The sequence below is a fragment of the Oncorhynchus gorbuscha genome, linkage group LG12, assembly GCF_021184085.1.
Source record: "Oncorhynchus gorbuscha isolate QuinsamMale2020 ecotype Even-year linkage group LG12, OgorEven_v1.0, whole genome shotgun sequence".
Lineage (NCBI taxonomy): Eukaryota > Metazoa > Chordata > Actinopteri > Salmoniformes > Salmonidae > Oncorhynchus > Oncorhynchus gorbuscha.
The window spans coordinates 40,931,720-40,947,772 of NC_060184.1; the positions used below are offsets into that span (position 1 = coordinate 40,931,720).

Below are 16,053 nucleotides of genomic sequence, written 5' to 3' on the forward strand. Positions count from 1 at the left end.
GAGTGCTACGGTCGGTAGTCAATTAGGCAGGTTACCTTAGTATTCTTGGGCACAGCCACTATGGTGGTCTGTTTAAAACATGTTGGTATTACCGACTCAGATAGGGAGAGGTTGAAAATGTCAGTGAAGACACTTGCCAGTTGGTCAGCATATGCTCGCAGTACACGTCCTGGTAAATTGTCTGGCCCTGCGGCATTGTGAATGTTGACCTGTTTAAAGGCTGCAGAGTGCGTGATTACACAGTCTTCCAGAACAGCTGGTTCTCTCATGCATGTTTCAGTGTTATTTGCCTCGAAGTGAGCATAGAAGTAGTTTAGCTCGTCTGGTATGCATGTTCGTGTCACTAGGCAGCTGTGCTTCCCTTTGTAGTCTGTAATGGTTTGCAAGCCGGGTTAACGAGGTTAGGCGGGTCATGTTTCGGAGGACGCATGACTCGACCTTCGCCTCCAGAGCCCATTGGAGAGTTGCAGCAATGAGACAAGATCAAAATTGGGGAGAGAAATTAAAATACAGATTGTAGATCCACCTACATTCTGTCTAGAGATAACTAAGGTAAAGTTTTAATCATCCAGTCGTCCATGATTCCTTTTCGGGGGGACATAAGTGTCAGCCCTAGAGATAAAGTCCCTTACACTGCTGGCGCTGTAGTGTGAGAAGAGAGGGGGGTCAGAGAAAATATTTAATCAAACAGGATCAGCCATGAGGAGATTCCTATGTTTCTTAATAGGTCCCTTAATGTCAACACTTAGAGGATAATATGTAGTATTACAGACACAAGAGTGAGAGTTTTTACTCTTATCCCTTGTGGTTGACCAGACCTTACTAAGAGACGCATAGTGTAGAAATATAATATAAAACACAGGAACATCACATTTTTGACTGCACTGGGACTTTAAGGCCTTACTACTTACTTCTTCTCTGCCACAAATAGCACCCTATTCCCTACACAGTGCACTTCTTTTGGCCAGCCCTGTGGGTCATGTTCAAAAATAGTGCACCAAATAGGGAACCATTTGGAATTCAGTCTTATTTAATTATAACTGAACTGATTAAGAAAGCCTCCAATAAACATTTGCAAAATGTATGCACATACAGCCTAGCGGTTAAGAGCGTTGGGCCAGTAACCGTAAAGGTCTCTGGTTCGAATCCCCAAGCCGACTAGGTGAAAAATCTGCCAATGTACCCTTGAGCAAGGCACTCAACCCTTGCTCTGATAAGAGTGTCTTCTAAATGACTCAAATGTAAAATGTACAAGCTGAATAAGTATTGCTAACATGTTTTCTGAACATTTCACCAACCCCCACCCCTAACAGAGAACTGCACCATGTGAAGGCTACCTTAGATAGGGTCCGCTGGTACCAGACCTTCCCATCATGTCATCTGAACATCTCTGGAGTAATGTGGGATGTGTTCTTCAAGTGCAGGTGGAGCCTGTGACCACCAGATGGAGGTGTTGGCTAGGCTCAGAGATAGACTGACATGAGAGTGGGAGTCTGTGTCCAGGGCTGTTGTTGGTGCTACTGATGGTTTGTTTACATAGCAGGTTAGAATAATTAACGTGGCAGGTTAGGAGAATGAGGTTAAGGTTAGGAAAGGGGTAAGAGTTAGGCTTAGCTAACATACTACTGTTGTGAACAACTGTTGTCCTTGATGTGACAACTAGATGGTGCGTTAGGCCTACTCCATCAAGCCACAACCATAGAAATGTAAACAAACCATTAGTATCATAACTCTCAGTCTGGGGTTCTCAACTTACTGTGGAGAGTTAGAATAGTAGAATACACAAGATGCAATTTCAAAATTTAGTTGTGCATAAGCAGTTTTTTTATTCTGTTATGTCAGTCACTGACATGGTCACTCAATTAGCCCATGTCAGCTAGCATTTTTTAGTTTGGTAAGTTAGTCTAGCCAGTGATCTAAACTTGCAGCAATCATGGTCGAATTACCGATTGGGCACGCAGGGCACGTGCCCAGGGGCCCTGATCTCTAGGAGACCCCCATTGCTTTTGTTAGTCACTCTCAGTCAGATATCATATTAACATGACATGTTGTGTAGAATTGAAGGAAATGAGCTATAAAACTAATAAAATGCCTCTCCACGCCATGTCAAAATGTGTATATTTTCAAGAAATGTTCAGTAAAACTGCCAATTGTTTCAGAATTTGTAGAATCGCATGACATTTTGTTTTAAAATGTTATCTCCAACCCATGGCAAAATGAGTAGAATTGCATGAAATGAATTATATAATTGCAATATTTTCTCTCCACCTCATGGCAAAATGCGTAGAATTGCAGAAAACTTGCTTTAAAACAGCAACATTTTTTCTACGCCTCATGGCAAAATATGTACAATTGCAGGAAATTAACTTTAAAATGTACTTGTTTTCTCTCCATGTCAAGAGGGGGGCCACTAAAATGTGCTAGGGCTGGCCCTGTATTGCATTTTTTTTAAATCTTCATTTAACTAGGCAAGTCAGTTAAGAACAAATTCTTATTTTCAATGACGACCTAGGAACAGTGGGTTAATACCGGTTGTACATACTATCAAATTATCTTGTTCTCTAAAGCACAACAAAGGGAGATAGATCTGAAAGTACTTTGAAACCAGTCAGGCCATCCTATACCCTCAAAAGGGTTTGATCTTGGTCGAAACAGCCCATACTGTATATGTTTGATCTTGGTCTAGGAGGTGGATGTATATTTTTATCTGTTTGAGCAGATTGACAGATTCCCAAAATGGCAGCAAGATATTTGGTCACGGCTCCTCTAAAGTGTTGTTGTTGGAAAAGCTCAGAAAGTGTACGTCGCTTTATCGCTTGACCAGAGTTCAGATTATGACACTGTTAATAAAGCTGCTATCCTTCTGGCTTACGAGTTGATCCCAGAGGCATACAGACAGCAGTTCTGTAAGTGACAAAATACAGAATCACAAAGCCATGTTGGGTTCGTAAGGGAACAAGCGTGTCTTTTCGATCAGTGGTGTGGTTCTCAAAAGGTCAAGAACCTTGAGGATTTAAAGAGACTGAAATAGTTGCCACCTGCATTCATGAGCACAAAGATCTCACTCTTGAGAAAGAAGCAGTTCTTGCAGATGAGCTTGTGTTGTTCCATAAAACTACTGTCACAAACAAAGCACCCAGTAGTTATCCCTACGCAAAAAAGCAATCCAGAGATGTCACCCTCTACCATGCCTGTGAGGTTTCAGTCCTTTCCAACAGTGCCCAAAGATAAAGATAGTTAGAAAGCATTTTTTTTTTGTATCCACCAGTTTGTCATTACTTCCGTGAGAAAGGACGCATTGTCTCTCAGTGATTTAAATTGACACAGAAAGATTTTAGAGATAAAGCCATTTCTTCTTGTGGAAGCACTCCAGCCAATTAAGTCTCTGGTTGGGACTGGTGTATCTCCTAAACAAGATTTTGGATCAGATGTGTATGAACCCTTTGTTTCAGACAGGTTCGTGTCTCTGCATAGTGGCGATTCTGTTAAGGAGACGGTGAAGACACTGTGAGATACTGGGGCAGCCCATCCTTCATTTTGGAGGGTGTTTTGCCTTTTTCTGACACTTCAGCAAATGGTTACACTCTGTTAGTACGAGGGTGGAGATGGGTTGCATGGAATTTCCTTTGTATAATTGCAACTCAAGTCTGATCTTATTTCTGGTTCCGTTGTTGTTGGAGTGAGGCCTAGCCTACTGGTGAAGGGGGTCTAATTCATTTGGGGAACGATTTGGCTGGAGGGAAGGTTGTGCCAAATCCTGTCGTTTGTAAGGAACCCAGAGTAGAGGAACCTGATGGGTTATCAGAAAAGTACCCTAGCGTGTTCCCAGCGTGTGCCAATACATGTTCTACAGTGGCAAGAAAAAGTATGTGAACCCTTTGGAATTACCTGGATTTCTGCATAGATTTGACATAAAATGTTATCTGATCACAACAATAGACAAACTCAGTGTTCATAAACTAATAACATACACATTTTTGTATTTTTCTTGTCTATATTAAATACATCATTTAAATATTCTCAGTGTAGGTTGGAAATAGTATGTGAACCCCTAGGCTAATGACTTCTCCAAAAGCTAATTGGAGTTAGGAGTCAACTAAACTGGAGTCGAATCAATGAGACAAGATTGGAGATTTTGGAGTTGCCCTGCCCCATAAAAAACACTGACAAAATGCGAGTTTTTTTATAGAACGCTACTTGCCAAAATGCATAATGCCAACTGTAAAGTTTGGTGGAGGAGGAATAATGATCTGGGGCTGTTTTTCATGGTTTGGGTTAGGCCTCTTACTTCCAGTAAAGGAAACACTACAGCATACAACCACATTCTAGACATTTTTGTGCTTCCAACTTTGTGGCAACAGTTTGGTGAAGGCCCTTTCCTGTTTCAGCATGACAATGCCCCCGTGCACAAGGCAAGGTCCAAACCAAAATATTTTGGTTTGTCGAGATCCATGTGGAAGAACTTGACGGGCCTGCCCTGACCTCACTACGGCGACTGTGAGCCAGGCCTAATCGCCTAACATCAGTGCCCAACCTCACTAATTCTGTTGTGGCTGAATGGAATTAAGTCTGTGCAGCAATGTTCCAACATCTAGTGGAAAGTCTGTTATTGAAGCAAAAAGGGACCAATACCATATCAATGCCCATGATTTTGGAATGAGATGTTTGATGAGCAGGTGTCTGCATATTTTTGGTCATGTAGTGTATGTCCATATGAAGAGTTTGATGATGTTTTTGTGGGTGACTTTGACAGAGATGGTGTTCTAATGAGGAAATGTTGTTCTCGCTTCACTCCTGAGTAAAACGATTGGCCCAGATGGTAGTATGGCAGGCCATCTTGAGGTCAACAAGACGTATGACCGTGTCTTGCATAACTTCTTCTGGCCTTCTGGAGAACGTAACACCGGGAGGAATGCCTGTCCTTCACCGAGGGAACAATAAAACCATTTTAAACTGAGAACCAAAAACCCAAGCATAGCCCTGTGGGCCCAGAAGTCAAACGGCAGATGTTACGAGATAGGCCAGTCTATACTACTTTGAAGAGTTGTATTTATTATCTCTATGCTGTTTCGGAGGGCAAGCATTCTCATCTCCACCCTCACAGTACAAGGGGAACTAATGTGAATGTTTGTAAAATCGCCAATGACTTTTCCTTTTACCAAGGCTTAGATCCTCCTTGCAGTAACCACCAGTTTGCAACCTGATTTTTTTTATATATCCAGCACAATACCCGTGTCTACAGATGTGAGAAAAAGATATGCATGTATATAAAGTTAAAAAGTTCTACCTGATGACATCATCAGAAGTTGACTTTCTTTAAAATAAACAGTGTTTTTTTAAACACTATGAGATTTGCGGTGATGTGGGGAGTAAGAGAATACCCTCCCTCTGGCTAGGGAGATTTTGAAACTCAAAATTGTTCTTACTTTTAATCCTACCCTATCACAGAGAAGCATTAAAAAAGAAATTTGTCAAACATTTTTTAACTACAGATCATAGAAACGCTCTGTTTTAACATATGTAGACACAGGTTTGGTGCTGGAGATAAAGACTTAGTAGCGGAATTGCCCTTTCAGGCTATGGTTATTGGAGGCAAGGCGCAAACCTTCAGGACAAAGCAGTCATCTCAACAGTAGCAACCCACTGGACAAAAACTGGTTGAATCAATGATGTTTCCACATTATTTCAACCAAAAAAGTCAATGTGATGACATTGAATCAATGTGGAAAACTGATTGGATTTTTGTTGTTGTTGATTTCATGTTTAACTCACGCTAGTTGACAACTCAACCAAATGTAAATCAAAAGGGGGTGCAAGTATAGCCCTTTATATAATGTTTGATTTGATACATTCTACATGTTCCCCAATAATAATTGTCTCCTGGAAAACACTAATAAAAAACGTTGGTTCCTACTCTAGTACATGCACATATTTTATTCCTTCAAAAAGACAGGTTGACTGAGAATTTAGACATAGAATCACACAGCGTTTGACAGTGAGGTGCTTTTTTTATGTCTGCCAAAGGGTAGGATACAGTTTTGAAAACTGATTTAGGCCTAATTTCCCTTGCTATAGACTCTAACTCCGGAATCATGCAAATTTGAGGTTAGTCCTATTCCTCCATCACCATGCGAAAGTGGAAGACAGATGTACAGTAGGGGGAACAGAGCGCCAATGGTCTGTCTGTCTCACCGCTCCCATTTAGCCTAACGTATCAGGCGTAAAAGAAACATCTGAGCGGCATTTCCGTTTTTAACTGTCGGGGGGAGGTTATTTTCTGTACTGTTCAACCAATCCAGTAAATGTGGCGAAGGAGTTAAGACAGTGTATCGCCTCGTTAACTCAGAAATACCAGAGATACTTTTGAGGAGATGGGGAAACTCCATTGGAATCATATTAATGCCCACTGTGTGCGTTGCCCGTCAATGGGCCATGTGGTGCATTCTGGATACACTCCGACAAGGAGATCTCTCATTCAAGGAGTCAATGGCAGTCATTATTGCACTATCAGAAAAACCCAACATGAGCATGATTTACGTGAACAAGAAGCTTGCTATATTAAGTACTTTGAGGAAAATATGCAGGTTTCTCGACTCATATCCTGACCTTTAGAAGGGATTGTTTGATGATTAGTTTAGCAACGGCGTGACTCAGCCTGACAATGTGAATGCGATTGGTCGACAGGCTGCTGGGTGGGGCATTATACATTTCCCCATTCATTGGCCACTGACTTTCTTATCTCCTCTGAAGTATCTCTGGGAATACTGGTTAACATCCAAAAGCGGAAGTCATGTCACAGGCTCACTTCCATTTCCCCAATAGAGAATGATAGCGGCATCTAGTGGCCAAAAGGCTGTATTTACATTGGCAGCGCCATTAGAGGCTTCCGCCATGTTAATGTAGTACTTCCAACTTCATTTGGCGACCCTGTTGGAGTCATGTCAGGAGGGATCAGCCAATCATGAAGAAGAAAATGTGCTATTTCGAAATGGAGATTGCCTCAATGGCACTGCCCATACTGTCACAGACGCTATAATGGCACAGATACAAAGATGAGTACTCTATCTTACTCTATGATTTCCCCTGAAAACCAGATGCATCCGGTTATTACTGTCCCCACTGAAGGTGCTCCCAGTCCAGCCAGCCTTCCCTCTCCCTCCTCTTTCCCTCTGTTGCGCAGCACCGCGGGACTAGAGCACTATACTCACTATGGCATCCACCACAGCACGGACTCTCTTAGTGCTTTTCGCCACCTTCTGTGCATCAAGTACTGGATCAACAGGTAAAATCACTCTTTTCATTTATATTTTCAGAGCAGATGCATGGTTTCAGTTTTTCACTAATGAGGTAGCACCCTATTAATTGATTTATGTCTGGGATATGTGGAGCTGGGCTAATAGCCTAATCGATAATCAATTAATTATTTACCCCATAAATATAATATATCCAGTTCCCAATCCGCAATTGTTTTTCTTTGTTTGTTTTATATCACGTCAAGAAACCAATAGCTTCTAATTGAGCTGCTGCTGGGACATATATCATAATTACCACGTTGCATTGCAGGGAAAAGTGTTTGTGAGAGACTCATTTGAGCAAATCTTCTGGTTTGTGTGGCATTAACAAACTATGCAAAATATGAGGGAAAGTATATTATTTTGGGGACAAATGGTTAAAAGAAAAATGCTTAACAGTTTGCAGATGGGGAATGAACATACCAGTCAAAGTGAGCAATAATAATGAATTTGGGCTGCGAAACTAGGTCTTTCATCGTTTCTGGTCTGGAAGGAAAATGTGATGTAGCCTTTTGAGCGCAGGAGTCATGGAATATGCGCTTACCTCATTGGCGCACACTGAAGTAGTTTTGCTCTACAATTAAAATAAGATGACGAATATTAGATCATAAGCCATATGATTAGTATCAATCACCAAACCAAAGAAATATGAAGAAAACATGCTTTGATTGATAATGGGACGTCATAGTGCCAAAAGGGTATTCTAATTGGCGCCAGTAGCAACTCCATGATGGCCCGGATTTCAACTCCAACCTCGCAGGGAGAAGGGGCAAGGAGGAAAAGGTTGACTTTCTCATAAAGTTTCTGTCAATCTCGCTCCATATGCATCTAGGTGTCACTATAGCTTCCACGTATTAGCAGTTTGACTTTTATTGGGATGAATCTTGTCCCGGGGGCAGAGATGAAGGATTTCCTCTCGAAAGTCAAAATTGGGCTATAATTCCTCCAGAAAGTATTCATACTCCTTGACTTATTCCACATTTGGTTATGTTACAGCCTGAATTCAACATAGATTCAATATTTTTGGGTCACACAAACTATGCAAAATATGAGGGAAAGTATATTATTTGGGGGACAAATGATGAAAAGAAAAATGCTTAACAGTTTGAAAACATGCTTTTTGAAATTGTGTCAAATTGATTGAGAATTTAAAATATATATATATCTCATTTATATAAGTATTCACAGTCAATACTTTGTAGAAGCACTTTTGGCATTGATTACAGCTGTGACTTTTTTTCGTTGTTGAATTTTACCTCCTTTTCTCCCCAATTTTGTGGTATCCAATTGTTAATAGCTACTATCTTGTCTCATCGCTACAACTCCCGTATGGGCTCAGGAGAGACGAGAGTTGAAGGTCATGCGTCCTCCGATACACAACCCAACCAAGTCGCACTGCTTCTTAACACAGCGCGCATCCAACCCAGAATCCAGCCGCACCAATGTGTCGGTGGAAACAGCGCACCTGGTAAACTTGGTTAGCGCGCACTGTGCCCGGCCCGCCACAGGAGTCACTGGTGCGTGATGAGACAAGGATATCCCTACCGGCCAAACCCTCCCTAACCCGGACGACGCTAGGCCAATTGTGCGTCGCCCCACAGACCTCCCGGTCGCTGCCGGTTATGACAGAGCCTGGGTGCTGCAGTACAGTGCCCTTAACCACTGCGCCACCTGGGAGGCCCTCAACAGCTGTGACTTTTTCTGAGTCAATTGGCTGGAGGTTTCGACGCAGTGGCGTCCGTCTGTTGGTTTCTCCAACAGAGTTTGCCGTCTGTTGGTTTCTCCAATAAAGTGTGCGCCTATTCACAACTCTGCTCTCCTGCACCTGACTCTGCTCCCAGTACGTACACCATTGACACATCTACTCATTCAAGGGATTTTCTGAAATGTTTGTAAAAAAAATTACATTGTAGAATAATAGTGAAGACATCAAAAGTATGAAATAACACATATGGAATCATGTAGTAACCCCCCAAAAATGTATATTTTATATTTGAGATTCTTCAAAGTAGCCAGCCATTGCCTTGATGACAGCTTTACACACTCTTGACATTTTTTCAACCATGCATGAAGTAGTCGCCTGGAATGTATTTCAATCACCAGGTGTGCCTTGATAAAAAGGAATTTGTGGAATTTCTTTCCTTCTTAATGCGTATAAGCCAATCAGTTGTGTTGTGACAAGGTAGGGGTGGTATACAGAAGATAGCCCTATTTGGTAAAAAGCAAATCCATATTATGTTAAGAACCACTAAAACAAGCAAAGTCAATGCGTAAAATGTGTGTCATCAAGTGCAGTCGCAAATAGAATCAAGAGCTATGATGAAACTGGCTCTCATGAGGACCGCCACAGGAAAGGAAAACTCAGAGTTACCTCTGTTGCAAAGGATAAGTTCATTAGAGTTACCAGCCTCAGAAATTGCAGTCCAAATAAATGCTTCATAGAGTTCAAGTAACAGAAACATCTCAACATCAACTGTTCAGAGGAGACTGCATGAATCAGGCCTTCATGGTCAAATTTATGCAAAGAAACCACTACTAAAGGACAACAATAAAAAGAAGGGACTTGCTTGGGCCAAGAAACACGAGTGATGGACATTAGACTGGTGGAAATATGTCCTTTGGTTTGATGAGTCCTAGTTTAAGATTTTTGGTTCCAACTGCCGTGTCTTTGTGAGACACAGAGTAGGTGAACGGATGCTCTCCACGCTTGTGGATCTCACGTTGAAGCATGGAGGAGGAGGTGTGGGGGTGCTTTTTTATTGACACTGTCTGTGATTTATTTAGAATTCAAGGCACACTTAACCAGCATGGCTACCACAGCATTCTGCAGCGATATGCCATCCCATCGGGTTTGCACTTAGTGGGACTATCATTTGTTTTTCAACAGGACAATGACCCAACACACATCAAGGCTGTGTAAGGGCTATTTGTCCAAGAAGGAGAGTAATGGAGTGCTGCATCAGATGACCTGGCCTCCACAATCATCTGACCTCAACTCATTTTAGATGGTTTGGGTTGTACTCAGTTGTACTGAGTTGCGGAGTGAAGGAGAAGCAGCTAACAAGTGCTCAGCATATATGGGGAATCCTTCAAGACTCTTTGAAAAGCATTCCAGGTGAAGCTGGTTGAGAGAATGCAAAGAGTTTGCAAAGCTGTCATCAAGACATAGGGTGGCTATTTTGAAGATTCTAAAATATTAAATATATTTTGATTTTTTTAACACTTTTTTGGTTATTTCACTGTTTGGATGTCTTCACTATTATTCTACAATGTAGATCATTTATGAAAATAAAGAAAAACCCTTGAATGAGTAGGTGTGTCCAAACTTTTAACTGGTTCGGTAAGTCAAAACTGTAGCTCGGTCACTCAGGAACATTCACTGTCTTCAGCACAGGAGGTTGGTGCTCTGGATAAGAGCGTCTGCTAAATGACTTAAATGTTAAAATGTTAAATGGTACCTTATTTGGGGAGAACGGGCTTGTGGTAATGACTGGAGCGGACTCAATGCATCAAACACATTGTTTCCAGGTGTTTGATGCCATTCCATTCACTCCATTCTGGCCATTATTATTAGCCGTTCTCCCCTCAGCAACCTTCTGTGAACTCCAGTATAGATTTGGCCTTGTGTTTTAGGTTATTGTCCTGCTGAAAGGTGAATTAATCTCCCAATGACTGGTAGAAAGCAGACTGAACCAGGTTTTCCTCTAGGATTCTGCCTGTGCTTAGCTCCAATATGTTGCATTTTTATCCTGAAACACTCCCCAGTTCTTAACGATTACAAGCATACCGATATCATGATGCAGCCACCACTTTCCTTGAAAATATGGAGAGTGGTACTCAGTAATATGTTGTATTGGATTTGCACCAAACATAACACTTTGTATTCAGGACAAAAAGTTAATTGCTTTGCCATATATTTTGCAGTATTACTTGTTGCAAGCAGGATGTATGTTTTGGAATATTTCTTATCTATACAGGGTTTCTTCATTTCACTCTGTCAATTAGGTTAGTATTGTGGAGTAACTGCAATGTTGTTGATCCATCTTCAGTTTTCTCCAATCACAGCCATTAAACTCTGTAACAATTTCAAAGTCACCATTGGCCTCATGGTGAAATCCCTTTCTGGCAATTGAGTTTATGAAGGACATTTGTATCTTTGTAGTGACTATTGTTATTTTTTTACCCATCTACCCGCTTTGTGGTTGAATCTGTGTTTGAAATTCTCTGCTCGGATGAGGGACCTAACAATTTTCTGTATGTGTGGTGTACAGAGATGAGGTAGTCATTAAAAAATCAGGTTAGTAAGAGTCTAATGACTCGCCCGTGCATCAATCTAAGAAACATAATTTTAAAAATCCTCATCAAAATCTCAGTTTAAGCTAGAGATATGACCACCGTCTCAGTCTAACGCATCTGCCAACGTCAGCCTTCCGCATCTGCGGTGGAAGGTCGGTGAGCTACCGCCATGTTTGTCAGACCATGAGACATCCCAAAATTTGGTCTTCTCACGAAACATTTGTAGCGTGTCAATCACCTTCTGGAAAGATGAGACTCTCACGAACAGGATGGTATTTTCCATTTTGCTCAACGACCCCCACAAACTCGGTACCGCTGATGTGCCGACCTCTGTCGGTAGTGTCCGAATCGTTTGGGCTACACACTAATATGACCCCGCTATTGAAAGGGGAGATTCTCCATTTTGCTCTACTGCCTCCACAAGTGTCACGGGACTCATCTGAAGGCAACCGGTACCGGTTAAACAAATGAATGGAGGTAGTTTTGTCCCCCCCCCAAAAAAAAAGGGGGCTAAATATGTGTCCAAAAAACAAAAATATCTACTAGATATAATTTTTTGACTGTCTGTTTTGACATTTATGAACGTATAACAATATTTTTTCTATGGGCTATAGTAGTATCGGCCAAATTCTACATTTAATCCAATATTCTTTTGATACCTACGAGGGTCCTAAAATTCAAAATCAGGTAGCTAAATTATCCATGGTATGTCCACCTAAAAACAGTTCCATATGATTGTGACTTTTTTAAGCAGAATTTTACTCTTTAACTTATTTATGCTTGACTCAAGAAATTCCAGCTTTTTATTTTTAATTCATTTGCAAAAGTTGAGAGCCGTGCGTCCTCCGAAACACAACCCTGCTTAATCCGGAAGCACCAATGTGTCGGAGGAAACGCCGTACAACTGAGGAAGACGTGCAGGTGCCCGGCCCGCCACAAGGAGTTGCTAGAGCGCGATTGGACATCCCGGCCGACCAAAACCTCCCCTAACCCAGGCGACGCTGGGCCAATTAAGCGCTGCCTCATTGGAGATACAGCCTGGGATCAAACCTGGGTCTGTAGTGACACCTCAATCACTGTAATTGAGTGCCTTAGCCCGCTGCGGCCCCTTATGTTGTTATGAGGCCCCTTATGTTGTTATTTTCAACAACATTCTGATTTAATCTCTTCAGTTTCTGATGGAAAGGAAAGAGATTAGACAACACATAAATCCAATCAGGATTTATTTTTGGTTGTCTCAGGGGAGACAAATCTAACTACCTCATTCAGCCATTGGTTAGCCCCTCAGAAGCTAAATAGAAGGCATCTGCCATTCAACTGTATTAGCGCCAGGGTTGGGGTCAATTCCATTTACATTACAATCAAATTCCAATTCTCTTCAAAGCTTTCCAATTAGGAAAATGTGGAATTGGAATTAGAATTTGGTTTACTTTATAGAATGACTTTAATTAAAATTAATTGAACCCGACCCTGATTATGGCAGAATTTTGGAGTGACAGTGGAATCAACCAATTACAATTTTTACATATGGAAATGTCTGCCTTCTCGAAGGCCGGAAGGTCATTACGCAATAGTGAGCAGTAGTTTTCCCACGGTCTAGGTAACTACTTTGTTGTAGGTTAGTTAAAAGCATGTAGCGGCTGCAGCAGGTGTTATCGAAGAGGATGTTGTTGCTAATTTGTTAGTTTTGCCCTTTTCAAGATTAAACTTTCAACAAGAACTTAAGTTTCAAATGATCATTATAAAACAGGTTGTCTGGATCCTGGATGCTGATAGCATGGAGTTATAGCACCACAATCCCCACATTCTACAGGCAATGCTTGTTAACAGTTCCAGCAGATTTATCCACTGTCCCATAGCCCAGCTAGTGTCGAGACATGATTTCCCTATGCTACTAGGCTATCACTTGTTTGCAACTTTTGGGGTTTGTCTAATCCTTGTTGTCTGCCTCTACGACCTGTGCAACAATGTTGCATATATTTGTTTTAAATACACTTATGTTTGTGAAACATTGTTGCATTTAAACTTCATGTGAATGTGAAGACGATGTTGGAGTAATAGTTGTACTTTTCAACTGGGAAATGCTTAGCCTAATGGTTGTGTTTTTGTCTCCTTATCATTGGAATCTACCTGCTTATTATGTCAGAGTGAATGTGCTGCTTATTCTTTAACTTCAGGCTGTGAGTGACAGCTGTCTTTCTATTGGCCCTCTGTGTTTTACAAAACACTCCTACATGGAGTGTGCTGGTATTACGGACACGGTCCTTTCAGCATCACACGCCTGTTACACTCACATCCTTGGATGTGTCACTGTTGTCGCATTTGGTGATAGTGGGAAAGTGATGGCGTTAGGCTGTGCAAGCAGTGTGCTTGTTGTTGCTATGTCTGTGTGAGTGGCAGCATGAAGCGTGGCTTAGCCTCAGGTCTGTTAGATTCAGCTGGGCGCATTATGTGATGCTATGTTATTTTTCTGTTTTGCGTTTGATACAATGTGCTGGGATGATTTTTTTTTGTACCCACTGAAGGCCTAGGTCCAATAGCCATGGTTCGTCACTGGAAACAGGTGTCTCTCAGTTTCCTCTGTTATCATAGGGATAGGAGAAGAGGTCAACACATGCTTCTAACTAATTGGAATGATGAACATCTGGGTGGACAGAGTCATGGAATATCCATCTCAAAAGACTTCCCTGAGCACATCCCCTAACCATCATTATTGTCAGTAGAAGCCCATTGGGCACACGCAGGTTGAATCAACGCTGTTTCCACGTCCTTTCAATTAAATCACGTTGAATCAACGTAGAATAGTCATTGAATTGACGTCTGTGCCCAGCGGGAGGGTTATTCAGTGTGACAGGGAAGTGTAAAATATGCTCAAACAATGACAACAACAAGACACTTTGAAACCAAATGACTTGGCAGACTGACAAATGATCCAGCATTTTGATCTGTCAGATAGGAAGTTCTCCCTGAGCAGGTTGAGGGGCACAGGCAGGTTACCTTGTGTTTTACTGGGGTCTCATTATCACTATCCATTCCATTCCATGTTAGCAGGTGAAGTGCAAAATGGAGATAGCACAGGCAGACAGAGATTTCCGATCCACAGACAGTACAGATGTTTTAGAAGTGCCTAGAGCGCACAGTTTGTGAAATCAATCTGGAGCCACGCTCACACTTGCTGTGAGAGTACCTGTTGCTCACCAGAGGAAAAAAAAACAGAGTGGAAAAATTTCAAAAAGCTGGAGTTTTGGAGAAGATTAGCCAGCTAATGAATCCCTGTTGATCTGATTTAGCTGCCACGTTACAATAGCCCTCTCTTCTCCATTACCCTTTCTCTCCTAATCTCCTCTCTCTATCTCTCTCCATTTCTCATCAAATCTTTCTTAAGCATCTTTACTAGATGCTGTTCTTCCACTAACCTCATTGCAACTCCCCTCCAAGTCTCCGACCACTGCCTTGTATCCTTTTCCCTCTCGCTCTCATCCAACACCTCCCACACTGCCCCTACTCGGATGGTATCGCGCCGTCCCAACCTTCGCTCTCTCTCCCCCGCTACTCTCTCCTCTTCCATCCTATCATCTCTTCCCTCCGCTCAAACCTTCTCCCACCTATCTCCTGATTCTGCCTCCTCAACCCTCCTCTCCTCCCTCTCTGCATCCCTTGACTCTCTATGTCCCCTATCCTCCAGGCCGGCTCGGTCCTCCCCTCCCGCTCCGTGGCTCGATGACTCATTGCGAGCTCACAGAACAGGGCTCCGGGCAGCCGAGCGGAAATGGAGGAAAACTCGCCTCCCTGCGGACCTGGCATCCTTTCACTCCCTCCTCTCTACATTTTCCTCCTCTGTCTCTGCTGCTAAAGCCACTTTCTACCACGCTAAATTCCAAGCTGCTGCCTCTAACCCTAGGAAGCTCTTTGCCACCTTCTCCTCTCTCCTGAATCCTCCGCCCCCTCCCCCCCTCCTCCCTCTCTGCAGATGACTTCGTCAACCATTTTGAAAAGAAGGTCGACGACATCCGATCCTCGTTTGCTAAGTCAAACGACACTGCTGGTTCTGCTCACACTGCCCTACCCTGTGCTCTGACCTCTTTCTCCCCTCTCTCTCCAGATGAAATCTTGCGTCTTGTGACGGCCGGCCGCCCAACAACCTGCCCGCTTGACCCTATCCCCTCCTCTCTTCTCCAGACCATTTCCGGAGACCTTCTCCCTTACCTCACCTCGCTCATCAACTCATCCCTGACTGTTGGCTACGTCCCTTCCGTCTTCAAGAGAGCGAGAGTTGCACCCCTTCTGAAAAAACCTACACTCGATCCCTCCGATGTCAACAATTACAGACCAGTATCCCTTCTTTCTTTTCTCTCCAAAACTCTTGAACGTGCTGTCCTTGGCCAGCTCTCCCGCTATCTCTCTCTGAATGACCTTCTTGATCCAAATCAGTCAGGTTTCAAGACTAGTCATTCAACTGAGACTG

General features: G+C 42.5%; 1 protein-coding gene across 1 annotated transcript in view; it reads left to right on the forward strand.

Moving 5' to 3' along the window:
* Positions 1-7,109: 7,109 nt before the first annotated feature.
* LOC123990374 (fibronectin type III domain-containing protein 1-like) overlaps positions 7,110-16,053 on the forward strand; it is a 78,636-nt gene continuing 69,692 nt past the window's right edge. Inside the window, exon 1 of the mRNA XM_046290939.1 lies at positions 7,110-7,282. Within this exon, the coding sequence (XP_046146895.1) occupies positions 7,210-7,282 (73 nt within the window). The 5' untranslated portion in view covers positions 7,110-7,209. The remainder of the gene's footprint in view (positions 7,283-16,053) is intronic.